Source organism: Engraulis encrasicolus, chromosome 19 (genome assembly GCF_034702125.1).
Source record: "Engraulis encrasicolus isolate BLACKSEA-1 chromosome 19, IST_EnEncr_1.0, whole genome shotgun sequence".
Lineage (NCBI taxonomy): Eukaryota > Metazoa > Chordata > Actinopteri > Clupeiformes > Engraulidae > Engraulis > Engraulis encrasicolus.
This window is the reverse complement of record NC_085875.1, coordinates 1684389-1699405: the sequence shown is the minus strand read 5'-3', so window position 1 is coordinate 1699405 and position 15017 is coordinate 1684389. Positions and strand designations below refer to the sequence as shown.

The following is a 15017-nucleotide window of genomic DNA, read 5'->3' as shown; positions in this document are numbered from 1 at the left end:
ATTAATTGTTCAAACAATTCATTGAATTAAGTTATGAATCACTTCAATCATTTTTAGTGCGTATACACATGTAGAAGTTTGGGTTGTGGGGTGGACGACTATTCTTGGGGCACGGGTAAGGGAGTTGGTAGAGAAAAAAAAGGTTAAGAACCACTGCTTTAGTACATGGGTAGGCTGTGTATGCAATTGAATACTAACCAAAGGAATGATTGCTTCTATCTCACACAAATTAACTTTTTATTTGCATTGACATTTTACACTAAACATTTTATTGATATTTCTTTGCCTCTTTTGTAATCCGAAATCATACTTTATGGGGCTAGACAGGCCTAGTTGCTAAACTTTTATTCTGAAATGTTGTTGCTAAGTTGTAACTTCCGGTTTCTGCTGTCGCTAATGTAACACACTTGTGTTGATGATACAAGATCCGAAGCCGGTGTTTTTGTTAATTTCTTCTGAAGTTGACGCTGTTGGCCTTCACAATGGCTCAAGATCTCCTGTCTGTGGATTATGAAGTTTTCGGGAGGGTACAAGGGGTGTTCTTTCGAAAGTATACCCAGGTAATGTTTTTTGAAATGTGGTGAGAAGATGACTGACCAACCTATCTCTGCTGCCCAAGTCCATGGGTACCAATGTTGATGCAGCTAGCTAGGCAAAAGAAACGTAGGCCTACATGTCCAGTCGATTTGTTTGTTTATTGGTTGGTTTATTTTTACCTAATTGAGAATGTGACAAGGTCATCTACTGAAACCTTCTGATGCTAGTCCGCCCTGAGCAAAGCTCCTGTTGGGTCGACTGCAGTTAAAAAACACCCAACAATTATTGCAGAGCAGAGTGTAAAATGTTTCTATCATTTATTTTCAAGTTCATTCATCATGCCACCAGTAGACAACTGTTTGACCCTATTTTAACAGAGTCTGAGTAATGCTGTCAATTGAGTCATCATTAGTTTGCAAATGAATTGAAAGTGATTGTGAAAAGAGTACAATGTACATACACTGTCTGCTGCGAACAAAGTAAACATGCATCCAAGCTATAGTGAAATGATCCCAGCCATTAGCCATGATGCATCAAGAATCACCATAAACCACGCTCATGTAGTCTATTAGGCCTATATTTTCATAGCCCACGTGATTTGGCTTAATTTACCAGAAAGTTCTTAGGGGCTCTGGATCTTGCCAATAGAGCTTCAAGCAATCAGTTGGCTAGACAATGTTTGTGATGGATTAATGATTATTGTCGCGTGTTCTGACCAATGGTGGAAAGTAGCCTAACTATTACATTTACTCAAGTATTGTACTTGAGTAGCTTTTACGAGTATTTGTACGTTTAGGTAGTTTTTAAAATTAATACTTTCACTTGTACTTACTGAGTACATTTTGACCGAAGTATTCAATTACACTGGAACCTGGCCTGAGTTCTGAGTAAAAAATAGACTGAGAGACAAAATGTCGTGCAAAATAATGCCACAATCTGCCGGAAATTAAAGATTATGCAGGATGGCACAGCAGTTAAGAAACTTCCACCCCTTAGGTTACCCCTCATTTTTGATCCTTCATCCATCTTGTGTGTGTGTGTCCAGAAAGAGGGTGTGCAGCTGGGCCCGGTGTGCTGGGTGATGAACACTGGAGGCCTACACACACACACACACACACACACACACACACACACACACACACACACACACACACACACACACACAATAAAGTTGTATCTTATCTTATCTCTCTCCAGAAAGAGGGTGTGCAGCTGGGCCTGGTGGGCTGGGTGATGAACACTGATGCAACTTCGACAGGATTAATAAAGTCTCTCTCTCTCTCTCCCTCTCCCTCTCCCTCCCTCTCTCTCTCTCTCTCTCCCTCTCCCTCCCTCTCTCTCTGCTCCTGCCATCCATCTTGTGTGTGTGTCTCCAAAGAGGGTCTGCAGCTGGGTGCTACTTCGACAGGGTTAATAAAGTGTGTGTGTCTCTCTCTCTCTCTCTCTCTCTCTCTCTCTCTCTCTCTCTCTCTCTCTCTCTCTCTCTCTCTCTCTCTTTCCAGAAAGAGGGTCTCCAGCTGGGTCTGGTGGGCTGGGTGATGAACACTGAGGCCGGTACGGTGACGGGACAGCTCCAGGGGCCGGCTGAGCGGGTCAGGCAGATGCAGGTGGGTCAAAGGAGGACGTGCAAAATGAAATTGTCATTCAGTGTAACGGATACCTTCTGCTGACTGTAACTGTTAAAAATATGACTCTTTTTTATTTTATTTTTTTCCAGTGAATTCATGAAAGCCTCGGCTGTCATCCATTCACTTGAAACAATTTAAAAATCATGTTTTTTTACCGTTACAGTCAGCAGAAGGTATCCGTTACACTGAATGACAATGCCATCTTGCACGTCTTTGATGCAGGAGTGGCTGAGGAGCACGGGGAGCCCCAAGTCCCACATCACCAAGGCCGAGTTCACCAACGAGAGGAGCATCGACGCCCTGGAGCACAAAGACTTCAAAGTCAGACGCTAACTAACTAACTAAGCCAATTGGTGGTTCTCAACGGACACCTCCTTGACCTCATCATAGGCCTGCCAACGCCCCCCCTTGACATCGTCATAAGCCTGACAAAGCCCTCAACACCACGCTAAACTGGGGGGCGTTTCTTGAAAGCATAGTTGTTGGCCAGTTAGCAACTTGTGTAGTTGCCAAAGGGAAATTGCATTGCAAACAACAAAGTAGCTAATGTAGTTCGCAACTATGGTTTCGAGAAATGCACCCCTGGTGGACTTCAGAGTGAGCCGCTAAATTGATGAGCAGAAGAACAACGTTGCACAATGATGGGCAACCTGAATTCAGAAGCTTAGAATCCAGTCCAGTGCCACAGATTCCAAATGACCTGGTTTTACCAGTCCACATGCCTAAATTGAGCAGGTAAAACTAGGTAGGTAATTTGGAATATGTGGCACTGGATTGTAAGCTTCTGAATCCAAGTTGAGTTCACCAACGAGAGGAGCGTCGACCCCCTGGAGCAACTGATGAGCATCGAGGTCTTGGATCCCAAGGGGGCCTATACTAAGAAGCTGGTTCAGGATTAAAACCAGGTTAAGTTAAGAGGTAAATCATCTAATACTGTAGAAGAGCCCAGAGTCCTCATTTTCTTAACCCCAGGCTCTTCTATTAGATGATTTACCTCTTAACTTAAGCTGGTTTACTCCTGAACCAGCTTCTTAGTATACCCCTAAGGACTTCAGAGTGACACGCTAACTAAGCCAGTAGTTCTCAACTGTTTTTCGGACAAACGCCCCCTTGACCTCATCATAGGCCTGCCGACGTCCCCTTTGACATCATCGTAAGCCTGACAAAGCCACCATCAGTATTACAAACATACAATGGACTATTGCCTCCTATTTGCAACTAAACCCCACCCCTCTCAGCTGTTTCCCTCTTAACAACCCCCAAGGGCTCTCGAATGCCCCCTTGGGGGCTGTAGAGCCCCTGTTGAGAAACACTATGCTAAACTGATGAGCTGAGGAACATTGATGCATCAGAGCACAACAGACTTGAGTGAGGCCCTAAAGTGATGAGGATTGGTTGTGTTTCTTTTTGGTTTGTTTTTTTAATCATTATTTATTGAGAACGATTTGCGAAGGCCTGCATACCTTGAACGTTTCTTTTTCAGCAGGTGCAGCTTTTCAAGGTACTTCAGTCATTAGCTGTCAAATGGAAGAGCGCAACACGGCTCCTTTACAATTCACCACTTTATTTTTTGGTGTGCTGAGGGACGTTTCGGCACTAGGGGCCTATACTACAAAGCTGGTTCAGGAGTAAACCAGGTTAAGTTAAGAGGTAAATCATCTAATAGAAGAGCCTGGAGTCCTCATTTTCTTAAGAATGATGTCCCTCAGGATTCTGACTATGAGGACTCTGATTAAGGCCTAGTGCCGAAACATCAGCACAATAAAAAAATAGTGGTGAATCGTTAAGAAACCGTGTTGCGCTCTTCCATCTGACAACATATCATTATTTATTAACATATGAAATGAAATGCGAGTTGTTGTTTTAAAAAAAAAAATGAGAATCCACCAAACTACTGACGGTGCATATTATGCCCGGGTCTGCAAGGGAAAGGAAATATAAAAAGATGAATTCAGACACCTTTCCATTTCTGCTGCTGTGGCAAAATAGCCTACATTCTATTTAATTAAGAAGGTCATATGAAAATACAACTGAAATGTGATTCTTATCCAGTCACTCCACTAAAACACGTCTGGTGTCTACATATTAGTCTGTTGTTGTCTTGTCGACTCCTTGTGTTTTCTTGCAGAAAATATTGAATCATAATAAGAGGTATACACATGATCTTGACAAAGAAGTCATAGGTGTGCACAGATACGGACAAGGCGGTGCTAAAGCACTTGCCCCTTTTTCCGCCAGGACAAGAAGTGCCTCTTTTTTTCCGCAGTGTTTTGTGGACAGGATCATCTAGAAATGCATGACTATTAAAATCTTGTGATAAAAATGCCTCGATAGTGTCCGTATATAGCCTAGTAAGGCAGCCAGAAGCTCTGCAGTCCCCAGCACCTGCCCCCCCAAAAGGTCTGTGCACACCAGACTAAGTAAGAAGTATACATACAGTGAGGAGAATAAGTATTTGATCCCTTGCTGATTTTGTCGGTTTGCCCACTAATAAAGACATGATCATTCTATAATATTAATGATAAAATGTATTCTAATATGGAGAGACAGAATATCAAAAAGAAAATCCAGAAATTAACTCTAAAGAATATATATTAATTTATTTGTATTTAATTCAGGGAAATAAGTATTTGACCCCTCTAGTCAAAGAAGACAAAATACTTGGTGGCAAAGCCCTTGTTTTCTCATACAGAGGTCAGATGTTTCTTTCAGTTAATGACAATGTTTGTGGATATATTAGAAAGGATTTGTGTCCACTTTTCTTTGCAGATCATCTCTAAATGACTTAAGTTGTATGACTGTAGCTTGCCAAATGGGAGCTTCTGTTCCCTTCACAGGATTAGTATAGGGTTAATGTTTGGAAACTGTCTAGGCCACTTCATGGCCTTAATGTGCTTCTGCTTGAGCTACTCCTTCGTTGCTTGGGCTGTATGTTATGGATTATTATCATATTGGGAGGCCAATCCATGACCCACCTTCAGTCTAGTGGTGGTGAGAAAGAGGTTGGCATGCAGCATGTCGTTTACATGTCTCCCTCCATCCATTTCTTGACGATGTGAAGTTGTCCTGTGTCTTGGCCAGACAAACAACCTCAAAACATAATGTTACCACTTTCATTTATGATGTTGGAGAAGGTGTTGTTCTTGGGATCATAGGCAGCATTTCTCATCCTCCAAACACATCGAGTTGTGTTAATGCCAAGCAGTTTGATTTTGGTGTCACCTGATTCCAGCACCCCCCAATCATATCCTAATCCATTTTGATGTTCATTGGCAGACCTCAGGTGAGCCTGATCAGGTTCCTTCTGAAGCCGTGGTACCATACATGCACTGCAGGATTTTAATCCGTTGTGGTATCAAGTGTTTCCAATAGTTTTCTTAGTGATTGAGGTCCCAGCTGCCTTGAGATCATTTCCTAGCTCCTCCCATACAGTTTTAAGGTTCTTTATCTCCTTTTTTTCCTGGTTATCAAATTCCCACAAGGTCAAATCTTATATGGAACCAGAGACAGGCCTAACATTGATGAGTGATGATCATTTTGTATGTCCTAAAATTAGGAAGAAATGCACCAACAGTTTGCTCTTTAATATCCAGGAGCCCGTTTCAGCCTTGTTGAGTTCTAAAATCTTGTCCCTGACATCCTTTGACAGCTTTTTGGTCTGTCCCATGTTGGCGAGTTTAGTAACGATTGATTGACTGATTCTATGGACTGATTCTGCAGATTCAATGTGTCTTTTGTGCAGGTTACTATTAACAGGTGTGTTCAATTCAGTGAACAAGTTGATTGGAAGTGCCATTTGATCTGCAGGATCAGAACTCTTAATGGTTGGCAGGGGATCAAATACTTATTTCCCTCAATTAAATATAAATCAATTATTATATATTCTTTAGAGTTAATTTCTGGATTTTCTTTTTGATATTCTGTCTCTCCATATTGGAATACATATTATCATTAACATTAAAGACTGATCATGTCTTTATTAGTGGGAAAACCAACAAAATCAGCAAGGGATCAAATACTTATTCTCCTCACTGTATAATCCTGTAAAACAGTTTAAATAGTCATGATAAGAAGAAGGAAGAAGGCCTAGATAACTAAGGCTCTGACTGGCACTAATAATTTAATATTTTTGGGCAGAAACTATTCACTGAAATAATTCAGACGTCCGCTGTCAAAACTCAAGAGCTGCATGCAATTCAGGGGGGGAAATTGGGAATTGATTTTAAAAATTGAGATAAGCCAAAGTTTTGTGACCAGACCATCATCAGTGGTGTTCCAAATTTGAAATACCTTACCAGTCATATCCCACAGTCTTTTTTTGTTTTTTAAAAATTACGCATCAAGGGAAACTCTCCAAAATATAAAGGCACGGAGGGCACCATCAGCTATTACACCTCACCCACATCTGGCCAGATACATCAGCAATGATGAACACAGGAGTCTGCTGCCATCTATTGGCCATGTCCTAGAAATGTCCTTGGGTTGCTGAGATCAGGTGGATAGTGGACAGATGGGGAGAAATTCCATGAATGAACAATAAACGTTGCAACATGTCAAACACAAGACATTTTAATTTTTTACTGTCCAAAGAGAGCTAAGTACATGGCTGACTTAGCCCAACTGAAAGTCCAACTGGGAAACTCCAAATGCCATTGTCATTGTGACACAGCTCTCCACAGCACATAAGTGCACACTTCACAGAACGAAATTGCATTTATGCCTCACCTGTGCAAGGGGACAGCCCCCAATGGCGCCCCAAGGGAGCAGTGTGGCGGGACGGTACCATGCTCAGGGTACGTCATGGAAGAGGATGGGGGAGAGCACTGGTTAATTACTCCTCCCACCAACCTGGCGGATTGGGAGTCTAACCGGCAACCTTTGGGCTACAAGTCCGACTATTGGTAATGACACTCATCCAGAACACTCTAAGAATGAAGCTGTTTCTTGCACATGCCATGTGCCAGTCTTTTATGCCTGTATTTATTGTAGCAAGTATGGTCACCTTAACCCCAGGCTTGACAGTCACATGGGTCACGAGGAGTGAAAGTAGTTCAGCTTTAGTGTTGCCTCCATATGAAAGCCAAATGAGCAGGACAGGTTTTTCATGCATGCAGGGCCGCTGACAGCTTTGACTGGGCCCGGGACAAAGACACATGAGGGACCCCAAACCCAATACTTACAATGTAATGAGGATCCAATTCTGGGCCCCCTCTCTCCTCGGGCCCTGGACAAGTGATCCCTTTGTCCCCCCCTGTCGGCTTCCCTGCATGCATGTATTGACTATAGCAGGGGTGGGGAGCCTATGTCTCGAGGGTCACTTACGGGCAGTTTCACGTGAAATATGACATGTTTTGTAAAGGAATCTTATAAATTACATTGGCAATATTTCAACACAGAAAGCCAAATCAACCCGTCACTAGCTTCAGAAAGAATAAAATGAAGTTTTTGAGCGACCGTCTCACTCTCCTGATCTAAACATCATTGAGCCATTCAGGGGAAACCTCAAATGTGAGGTTCCAGCAAGACACCCAAAAATATTATAGGAAACAACCATTCTGCCAGGAAGAATGTGCTGTTCTGTCATCTGAGAACATTAAGAGCCTTATCCACAACTACCACAAACAATTTAGAGCGGTCCCTGATGTTAAACAGGGCCATATTCAGCATTAGCAACTAGGGTATGTAAACTTTTGAACAGGGTCATTTGGGCAGTTTGGGTTGTGATCATGCTTTTGAAAGAGTAAACACAGAATATTGCTAATAAATATCTTAAGCTAGTCACTAGCAATGAGTGAAAAAAAAGGTTTTGTGTAATCCTTCATATTTTGTGAGAAATCGCGAAGAAAGCGTTTATTCTGCTGGGGTATGTAAACATATGAGCACAACTGTATATGTTTTATATTATATTATATTATATTATATTATATTATATTATATTATATTATATTATATTATATTATTTGATCATCTATTTTCACATGTTCCATTGTTAAAGCATAAACACCTTCAAACAAATTCAACACCAGTATGGTGGCAACCTGTATTGGCATTATAGGCTATACAAGGTCTGATTTCAGGTCAAACAAAGGAGGATGCAAATTTCAACGCACGTGTTTTACCTCCACCTGACCGTTCTGTAGCAGGACAACAGCTAGGCTACATCTAAGATTGCCAAGTAGCCTATTTATGCTCAACACCAAAATGAACAGTGCATTGGCTATTTTGATATTTGTTGGCAATAGGCAAGCATTTGGCCGAATCCTTGATGATCCACCTCCGCACTGAAAATTTATGAATGGACGCGATACACGTGCCATGTCCATGTCTCGTCTTGAAGACGGGGGTGCTCGCTTTGGTGAACAGGATTTTTTTCATCTTTTGAAATAAAACCTATCCTTTTCGACCATCTAGTTGTGCCTGGGCAAATCCCCCATGTAATCAGAATGCGTGCATGCCTCGTATTGGATGGCGCCTTTGCGCTTCCTTAGATTTGGTCCACGGCTCCTATTCACTGTAATGGTACAACCTTGGTTCATTCATAAAAATTCTGACAAGGATATATATAGGAGGAGCTAGCACAGAGGGTCCATCAGTTACCAGGTATTGGAGGAACCTGGGGGGCAGAAAACACATCTGGGAGCGAAAAAAGGGATTATTTGCGCTCTGCACAGTTTTTGGCCCTTCATAAAATAATAACCAGAGGAGGAAAATGTTTTCCAGCAGCGCTACCGACGACTCTGAATCCTTGTCACGCTGCAGCTCGGCGTCGCCGCCAGGGGAAACCCTCGCCTACTATCCACCACAGTCAGCAGCACCGGACGCGTTATCATCATCATCATCCACATCCACACCGTCTGCGGCTTCGACAGAGAACACACAGGTATACAGCGCAACAGACAGTCATCCTTTGGAAAATGGAAATTGCCAGAAAAAAAGCATTACGCACGGTGTTTTTTGTGTGTGACAGGAACTTGGGTCCGAGAAATAAACAATCCTTGTAATTATGGTTTATGTATGTATGCATACCACTTGAGAATGAATTATATTTATACCATTTGTTATAAAATATGTGGGTTTATTGTGAAATGATGTCTGACAGCTGTCAACGGAGACAATGTGTCCAGAAAAGCATAGATCATGGCTGATAAGATAACATGCTCAAACATGCCGTGCGTTATCATCTCACCATGTCTCTGTAAAATAGACCCCAAGATGAACAAGGAGATAAAACTGCCTCCTTTTTTCCTATAATAAATTCCACAGTTCTCTGTCAAATGAACACCAGGCATGCTAATGCACCGCTGGGAGTGCCTATACAGTAGTCCCAGTTCATTGAGAAAAATCAACCCATTGAGGAGACACCACCGCGGCCTTGCGTCAGCCTTGACGTCAGCAACAATGAAAAGTCAAATATTGATCTGGTGGAATCTATTTTTGGATGGCTAAATATATTTTAACCACCAAATTGCATGGATTATTGCGCAATTAGGCTAAGCCATAATGGTGAGCAGGATGTTATTGCGCGACGATTGCTGGAAGTAGATGCGTTCCGTCTGTGGGATTGCATACCCAGCGAGTGGGCAATAGTGATATAGATATCAGATGCCATTGTGTGTATAATGCCCCAATTATCTGTATACGACAAAATGTCTTTCAATCCCATATCCGTGATTTCGCAGCTAAACGCCTTCCCCTTTTTAATCCATGTTACAGATGGATGTGTCCGAGGAGGATTCGTTCGCTCCCACGGTAACAACCATCTCAAGTACCCCAGATTTGCAGTGGCTGGTCCAGCCGACCATCACGTCTGTTCCCCCATCTCCGGGCAGAGAACAGAGCAATGGAGCGCAGAAGAAGTCTGCCGCTGCGAGCCCCAAAGTAGGCGGGAGCAACGGCAAAAAATCCAGCAGGAAAGGAAAAAACGAACGGGTGGGTTGGTAGGCTGTTGTTGTTGACTGCGCATCGAATTGCGCTTACAGATGTTATTGCGCTGCTGTCTGTGTGCGCGGCGCACACGAAATCTGTTGCCACCAACATTGATCTTAATGTATTATTTACAGCTAAGGAGGATTAGGGGTGGTGGTGGGGGTGTGTGTTATTACAATATTATAATATGTCACTCGTGTGTGTATCCATCCCCATCGGGTCAAAGTTTCCTTTGTATCCATGCAATACAAACAATGGAGGAGAGGAGAGGACAGATTTGGAGAGGAGAGGAGAGGAGAGGAGTGTTGAGGAGGGGAGAGGAGGGGAGATGAGAGGAGAGGAGAGGAGTGTTGAGTAGAGGAGAGGAGAGCAGGAGGAATCAGGCGCATCCTCCTCTCCATGGCAACAGGGGCGTAGCAAGCAGCAAAAATGGGGCCCTATGTACAATCAGCTTCAATGGACCCCCCTTCCAGCCTTATATTCTCATAAATTGGACTGTGTATGGGCCCCCTAAATACATGGGGGCCCTGGAGACAGAGTCACACTTTACCCCCCTGTACGACACCTCTGCATGGCAACCTGAGGTCACATCGCGCATCGAGAGATGTAGGCCGCCTACCGTCCGTAGCAGGTGTTTTTAAACCCGTGATCTGATCATGGCTTTGTTTTGCAGCTGTCTCCCGAGGAGGAGGAGAAGATGAGGATCAGGAGGGAGAGGAACAAGATGGCTGCAGCCAAGTGTCGGAACAGGAGGCGGGAGCTGACAGACACCTTGCAAGCAGTAAGTAGCCTTCACTCTCAACCGTGCTGTCTACCTGGTAACCTTTACCTGATAAATGTCACAAATACAAATACAAATACAAAGCCTTGTATTGTCATTATACTTACTGTATGTACTGTATGATATACATCCGTGATAGATGAACACAGTCCAGCAAGTGACACCTTGCAAGCAGTAAGTAGCCTACACGCTCAACCATGCTGCCTACCTGCCATCCTTTACCTGATAAATGTCACAAATACAAATACATACAATTACAAAGCCTTGTATTGCCATTATACAGTAAGTGTAATATGAATCTGTGATAGATGAACACAGTCCAGCAAGTGACACCTTGCAAGCAGTAAGTAGCCTTAACTCTCAACTAGCTGCCTACCTGCCAACCTTTACCTGATAAATGTCACAAATACAAATACATACAATTACAAAGCCTTGTTTTGCCATTATACAGTAAGTATAATATGAATCTGTGATAGATGAACACAGTCCAGCAAGTGACAACTCTTGCAAGCAGTAAATAGCCTGCTCTCAACCATGCTGCCAGCCTACCTGGCAACATCTACCTGATGAACCTGAATTCTTTTTTGAGACGGATGTGTGTGTCTGTTCTTTGTTAACCCCTTCGCGCAGCAGAGCCTATGTTATAACCTTACTGTCAGCAAAATTGTAATGGATATGTGTTTTAATCGGTTACTTAAGGTCATGTCATAGCAATTGTTGTTATGATGTAGTTGAGTATTTTCAGCAAATAGTGACTAGGCCCGCCAGCGCCCCCCATCTGTAGTAAGAGGCTACAACACAATACCATCGCCACTCAGTAACACTCATTATTATCCTCAACTGCTCAAAGTTCCATGCACAGCTCCTAGGTGCTGGTAGATGCAGGAATGTTCAATACTTCAAAAGAAAGAAGTCTACTGCACAATTTCTTGACTTTATGCTCGTTTTATTAGAGCGAACAACGCGTTTCGCCTCAGTGCGTCATCAGGCTCGCTCAGGTATTAATACCTGAGCGAGCCTGATGACGCATTGAGGCGAAACGCATTGTTCGCTCTAATATAACGAGCATAAAGTCAAGAAGGTGTGCGGTAGACTTCTTTCTTTTGACTCTTTATTATCCTGTTGGATTTGTTTTCTGTCTAATATCCTCTTGGATTTGTTTTCTTCTCTCTCGACTCTCGTCCTGAAGGAGACGGAGCAGCTGGAGGAGGACAAGGCTACGCTGCAGGCGGAGATCAGCAGCCTCCTGAAGGAGAAGGAGCGTCTGGAGTACGTGCTGGCGTCCCACAGGCCCTCCTGCCACATGCTGCCCGACCTGGAGAGCATCATGTTCCCTCTGGACTCCCCTGCCAACACCACCACCACCACCACCTCCACCTCTACTAGGAGTGGCACGGTATGAACATTTTACCTCACGATTATTGTGACCAAAATTGTCATGGTTTTCGGTATTATCGCTGTAATTTTGAAACGTGTTCAATATAGAGATGCACCGGATCCTGATTTTTAGGATCCTTCCGGATACCAGATCCACTGCTTAAGATCCTGCCCGATCCGGAACCGGATACCGGATCCTACGAAAGGGTTGAAAGACAAAGCCTACTAGCACTTTTAATGCGTTGGCTCAAACTGTTTTTTAGACTCATTGGCTTACTGCCACACTGCCTGCAATGGCCGCTTCCAAAGGGCTTTCACTCCATGCAGCGATAGGGGTTGTGAAAGACTGACTGAAAAGCCTAGGCTAAGTAAAAACTAGAGATGCACCATATCCTGATTTTTAGGATCCTACCAGATACCGGAGAATCCGGCCGGAACCGGATCCTGTGAAAAACCCTATTATCCTGCCAGATCCGGAACCGGATCTTGGATCCGGTGCATCTCTTGTTGAATATGTTTAGAAAAGCATTGATAGTCCTACACAACCTGGAATAGTTGTAATAAGGTGCTCATTATATTTAACCCCTTAGCGCAGCACATGTTATAACCTTACTGTCACCAAAATTGTAATGTCTTATGTCTTAATCTGTTACTTACAGCTCTCTGTACTGTCATAGAAATGTTGTTATGATGTAGTTGAAGGCAAAACCATATCTTCATCCCATGCTTTAAAGCAGGGGTGTCAAACAAATTGACAGAGGGCCAAAATAAAAATCTGGAACGAAGTCCTGGGCCGAACTGACTAAAATTGTGTGAACGTAAGCTTCATACTCATAGTTAAATTTCTCACACACCTTTTCCTCATGTATGGTAGTTCAAATGTGTCTGCACATCCTGTGACAAACCATATTTCATGTTCAAGTCTTGTTACGCTATACATTAATGGTGCATGTAGGCCAACTGTAATACAGATCTGAAATGATCTCGCCGGCCGAATAATCCGAGGGCCAGATTTGGCCCCTGGGCCTGAGTTTGACATCCCTGCTTTAAAGGCAAAATACATGACTTGCTTGTCTTTCTGAATTCAAGCGGTAATTATTATTGTCAACACTCCTAACCTCTACCATCTCCTCTACCACCTCCTCTACAACCCAGCAGCAGACCCCATCCGGCCCAGACACCGCCGAGAACAACACCGACCCCGACGGCCTGGGGAAGCTGCTGTCCGTGGAGACGTCCAGCCCCCATGAGGAGGAGAAGAAGGAGAAGGAGGAGGAGGACACTAGCATGCTGCAGGAGGAGGAGGAGGACATGGAGGAGGAGCCTGGCCTCCCTGGTTCCTCCTCCTCTTCCTCCTGCTCCTCCTCCTCCTCCTCCTCCTCCTCCTCCTCTGGCCTGCCCTACTCCGCCATCTCCGGGAACTCCAACATCCTGCTGTGTGCCACAGCCGAGGAGGAGGAAGAGGAGGAGGAGGAGGAGGAGGAGCAGCAGGAGGAGGCCAGTGACCTTTGTGACCTGGTGCCCAGTCTGGAGGTGGTGCAGGGGGAGGAGGAGGAGCTGCTGGACCACCTCCTGCTACAGAGCGTCTCCTGCGGCGGCGTTGCGGTCCCAGGGGAGGTGGACTGCTGCTGCGGTGGAGGGGGCGGTGACATGATGGACGACGACATGGAGAACATGTACGGCGGCATGGAGACCGCCCGCTCGGTGCCCGACATCGACCTGAGCGGCACGCTGGGATTGGCCGACTGGGAGACGCTGTACAGGTCGGTGGCGGGCGACCTGGAGCCACTGAGCACGCCCGTGGTCAACGTGAACACGCCCACCTGCGGCGGAGGAGGAGGAGGAGGCGGAGGCTTCGTGTCATCGGTCTTCACCTTCGCCGGACATGAGCTGGACGCCGACGACGCCGTGCCCGACGGAGCCGAGTTCCTGAAGGCAGCGACGCAGGGCAAGACGACGAGCAGCAGTGGTGGCGGTGGCGGTGGTGGTGGTGGTGGTGTTGGGGAGTCTAGAGTGGATATTCTCAACTCACCCACACTCTTGGCACTATGAGTGCACCACACTCACTCACTCACTCACTCACTCACATCCAGGGCTTTAAATTAACACCAGCCAATTAACCAATTAACACCAGCCAATTAACCAATTAACACCAGAGTTTTGGCTGGTAGAAAAGACCAACTTAACTTATACCAGCCCACTTTGACCCACTCGGGGAGTGTGCAGTGTTTGGCTAGTAAGATTAACATCTACCAGTCATTTTGGCTGGTGATGAAAAAAAAAAGTTAATTTAGAGCCCTGCAGAGCACATCATAATGATGATGATGATGATGATGATGATGATGATGATGATGATGATGATGATGGACACTAAGGGACCAGAGACAGATTGATGGAGAGAGAGCGCGGCAACATTGCCAAGTGGCATGACTGGCGATGGGAGTTCAACTGGACTTTAATTGAAGTCGTACTGTAAGCTATGGGTGTTGTGGTGGCGTACGGTATGGTATGGGTGTTTTTGTTTTCGGGAATGGCGGCTGGCTGCATCAATGCAAAATGTTCTTGTGTGGAAGCATAATTATTAACCCTCTTCCAGGTAGCTAATGTAGCTGAATAACAAAAGCATGGCCACTGATCTTATGGACAGCTATGAACCATGTGCTGGGTTGATGAGCATGCTGCAGAGATGCCATATCGATAGATATATAATACTATATCCACCTTTATATGTGTTAATTCTCGTTCTATGGCTTATCTTGTACTGTGGA

General features: G+C 44.5%; 2 protein-coding genes across 2 annotated transcripts; both read left to right on the top strand.

Moving 5' to 3' along the window:
* Positions 1-214: 214 nt before the first annotated feature.
* Positions 215-3037, top strand: acyp1 (acylphosphatase 1, erythrocyte (common) type). The gene is made up of 3 exons (XM_063223954.1): positions 215-560; positions 2040-2144; positions 2388-3037. Exons 1-3 carry the CDS (start codon positions 483-485, stop codon positions 2496-2498), a joined length of 294 nt encoding a protein of 97 aa, XP_063080024.1. The 5' UTR covers positions 215-482; the 3' UTR covers positions 2499-3037.
* Positions 3038-8874: 5837 nt separating this feature from the next.
* On the top strand, positions 8875-14301 carry fosaa (v-fos FBJ murine osteosarcoma viral oncogene homolog Aa). The gene is made up of 8 exons (XM_063183993.1): positions 8875-9045; positions 9488-9586; positions 9879-10094; positions 10765-10872; positions 12062-12268; positions 13405-13484; positions 13728-13833; positions 13921-14301. Exons 1-8 carry the CDS (start codon positions 8875-8877, stop codon positions 14299-14301), a joined length of 1368 nt encoding a protein of 455 aa, XP_063040063.1.
* The last annotated feature ends 716 nt before the right edge of the window (positions 14302-15017 follow it).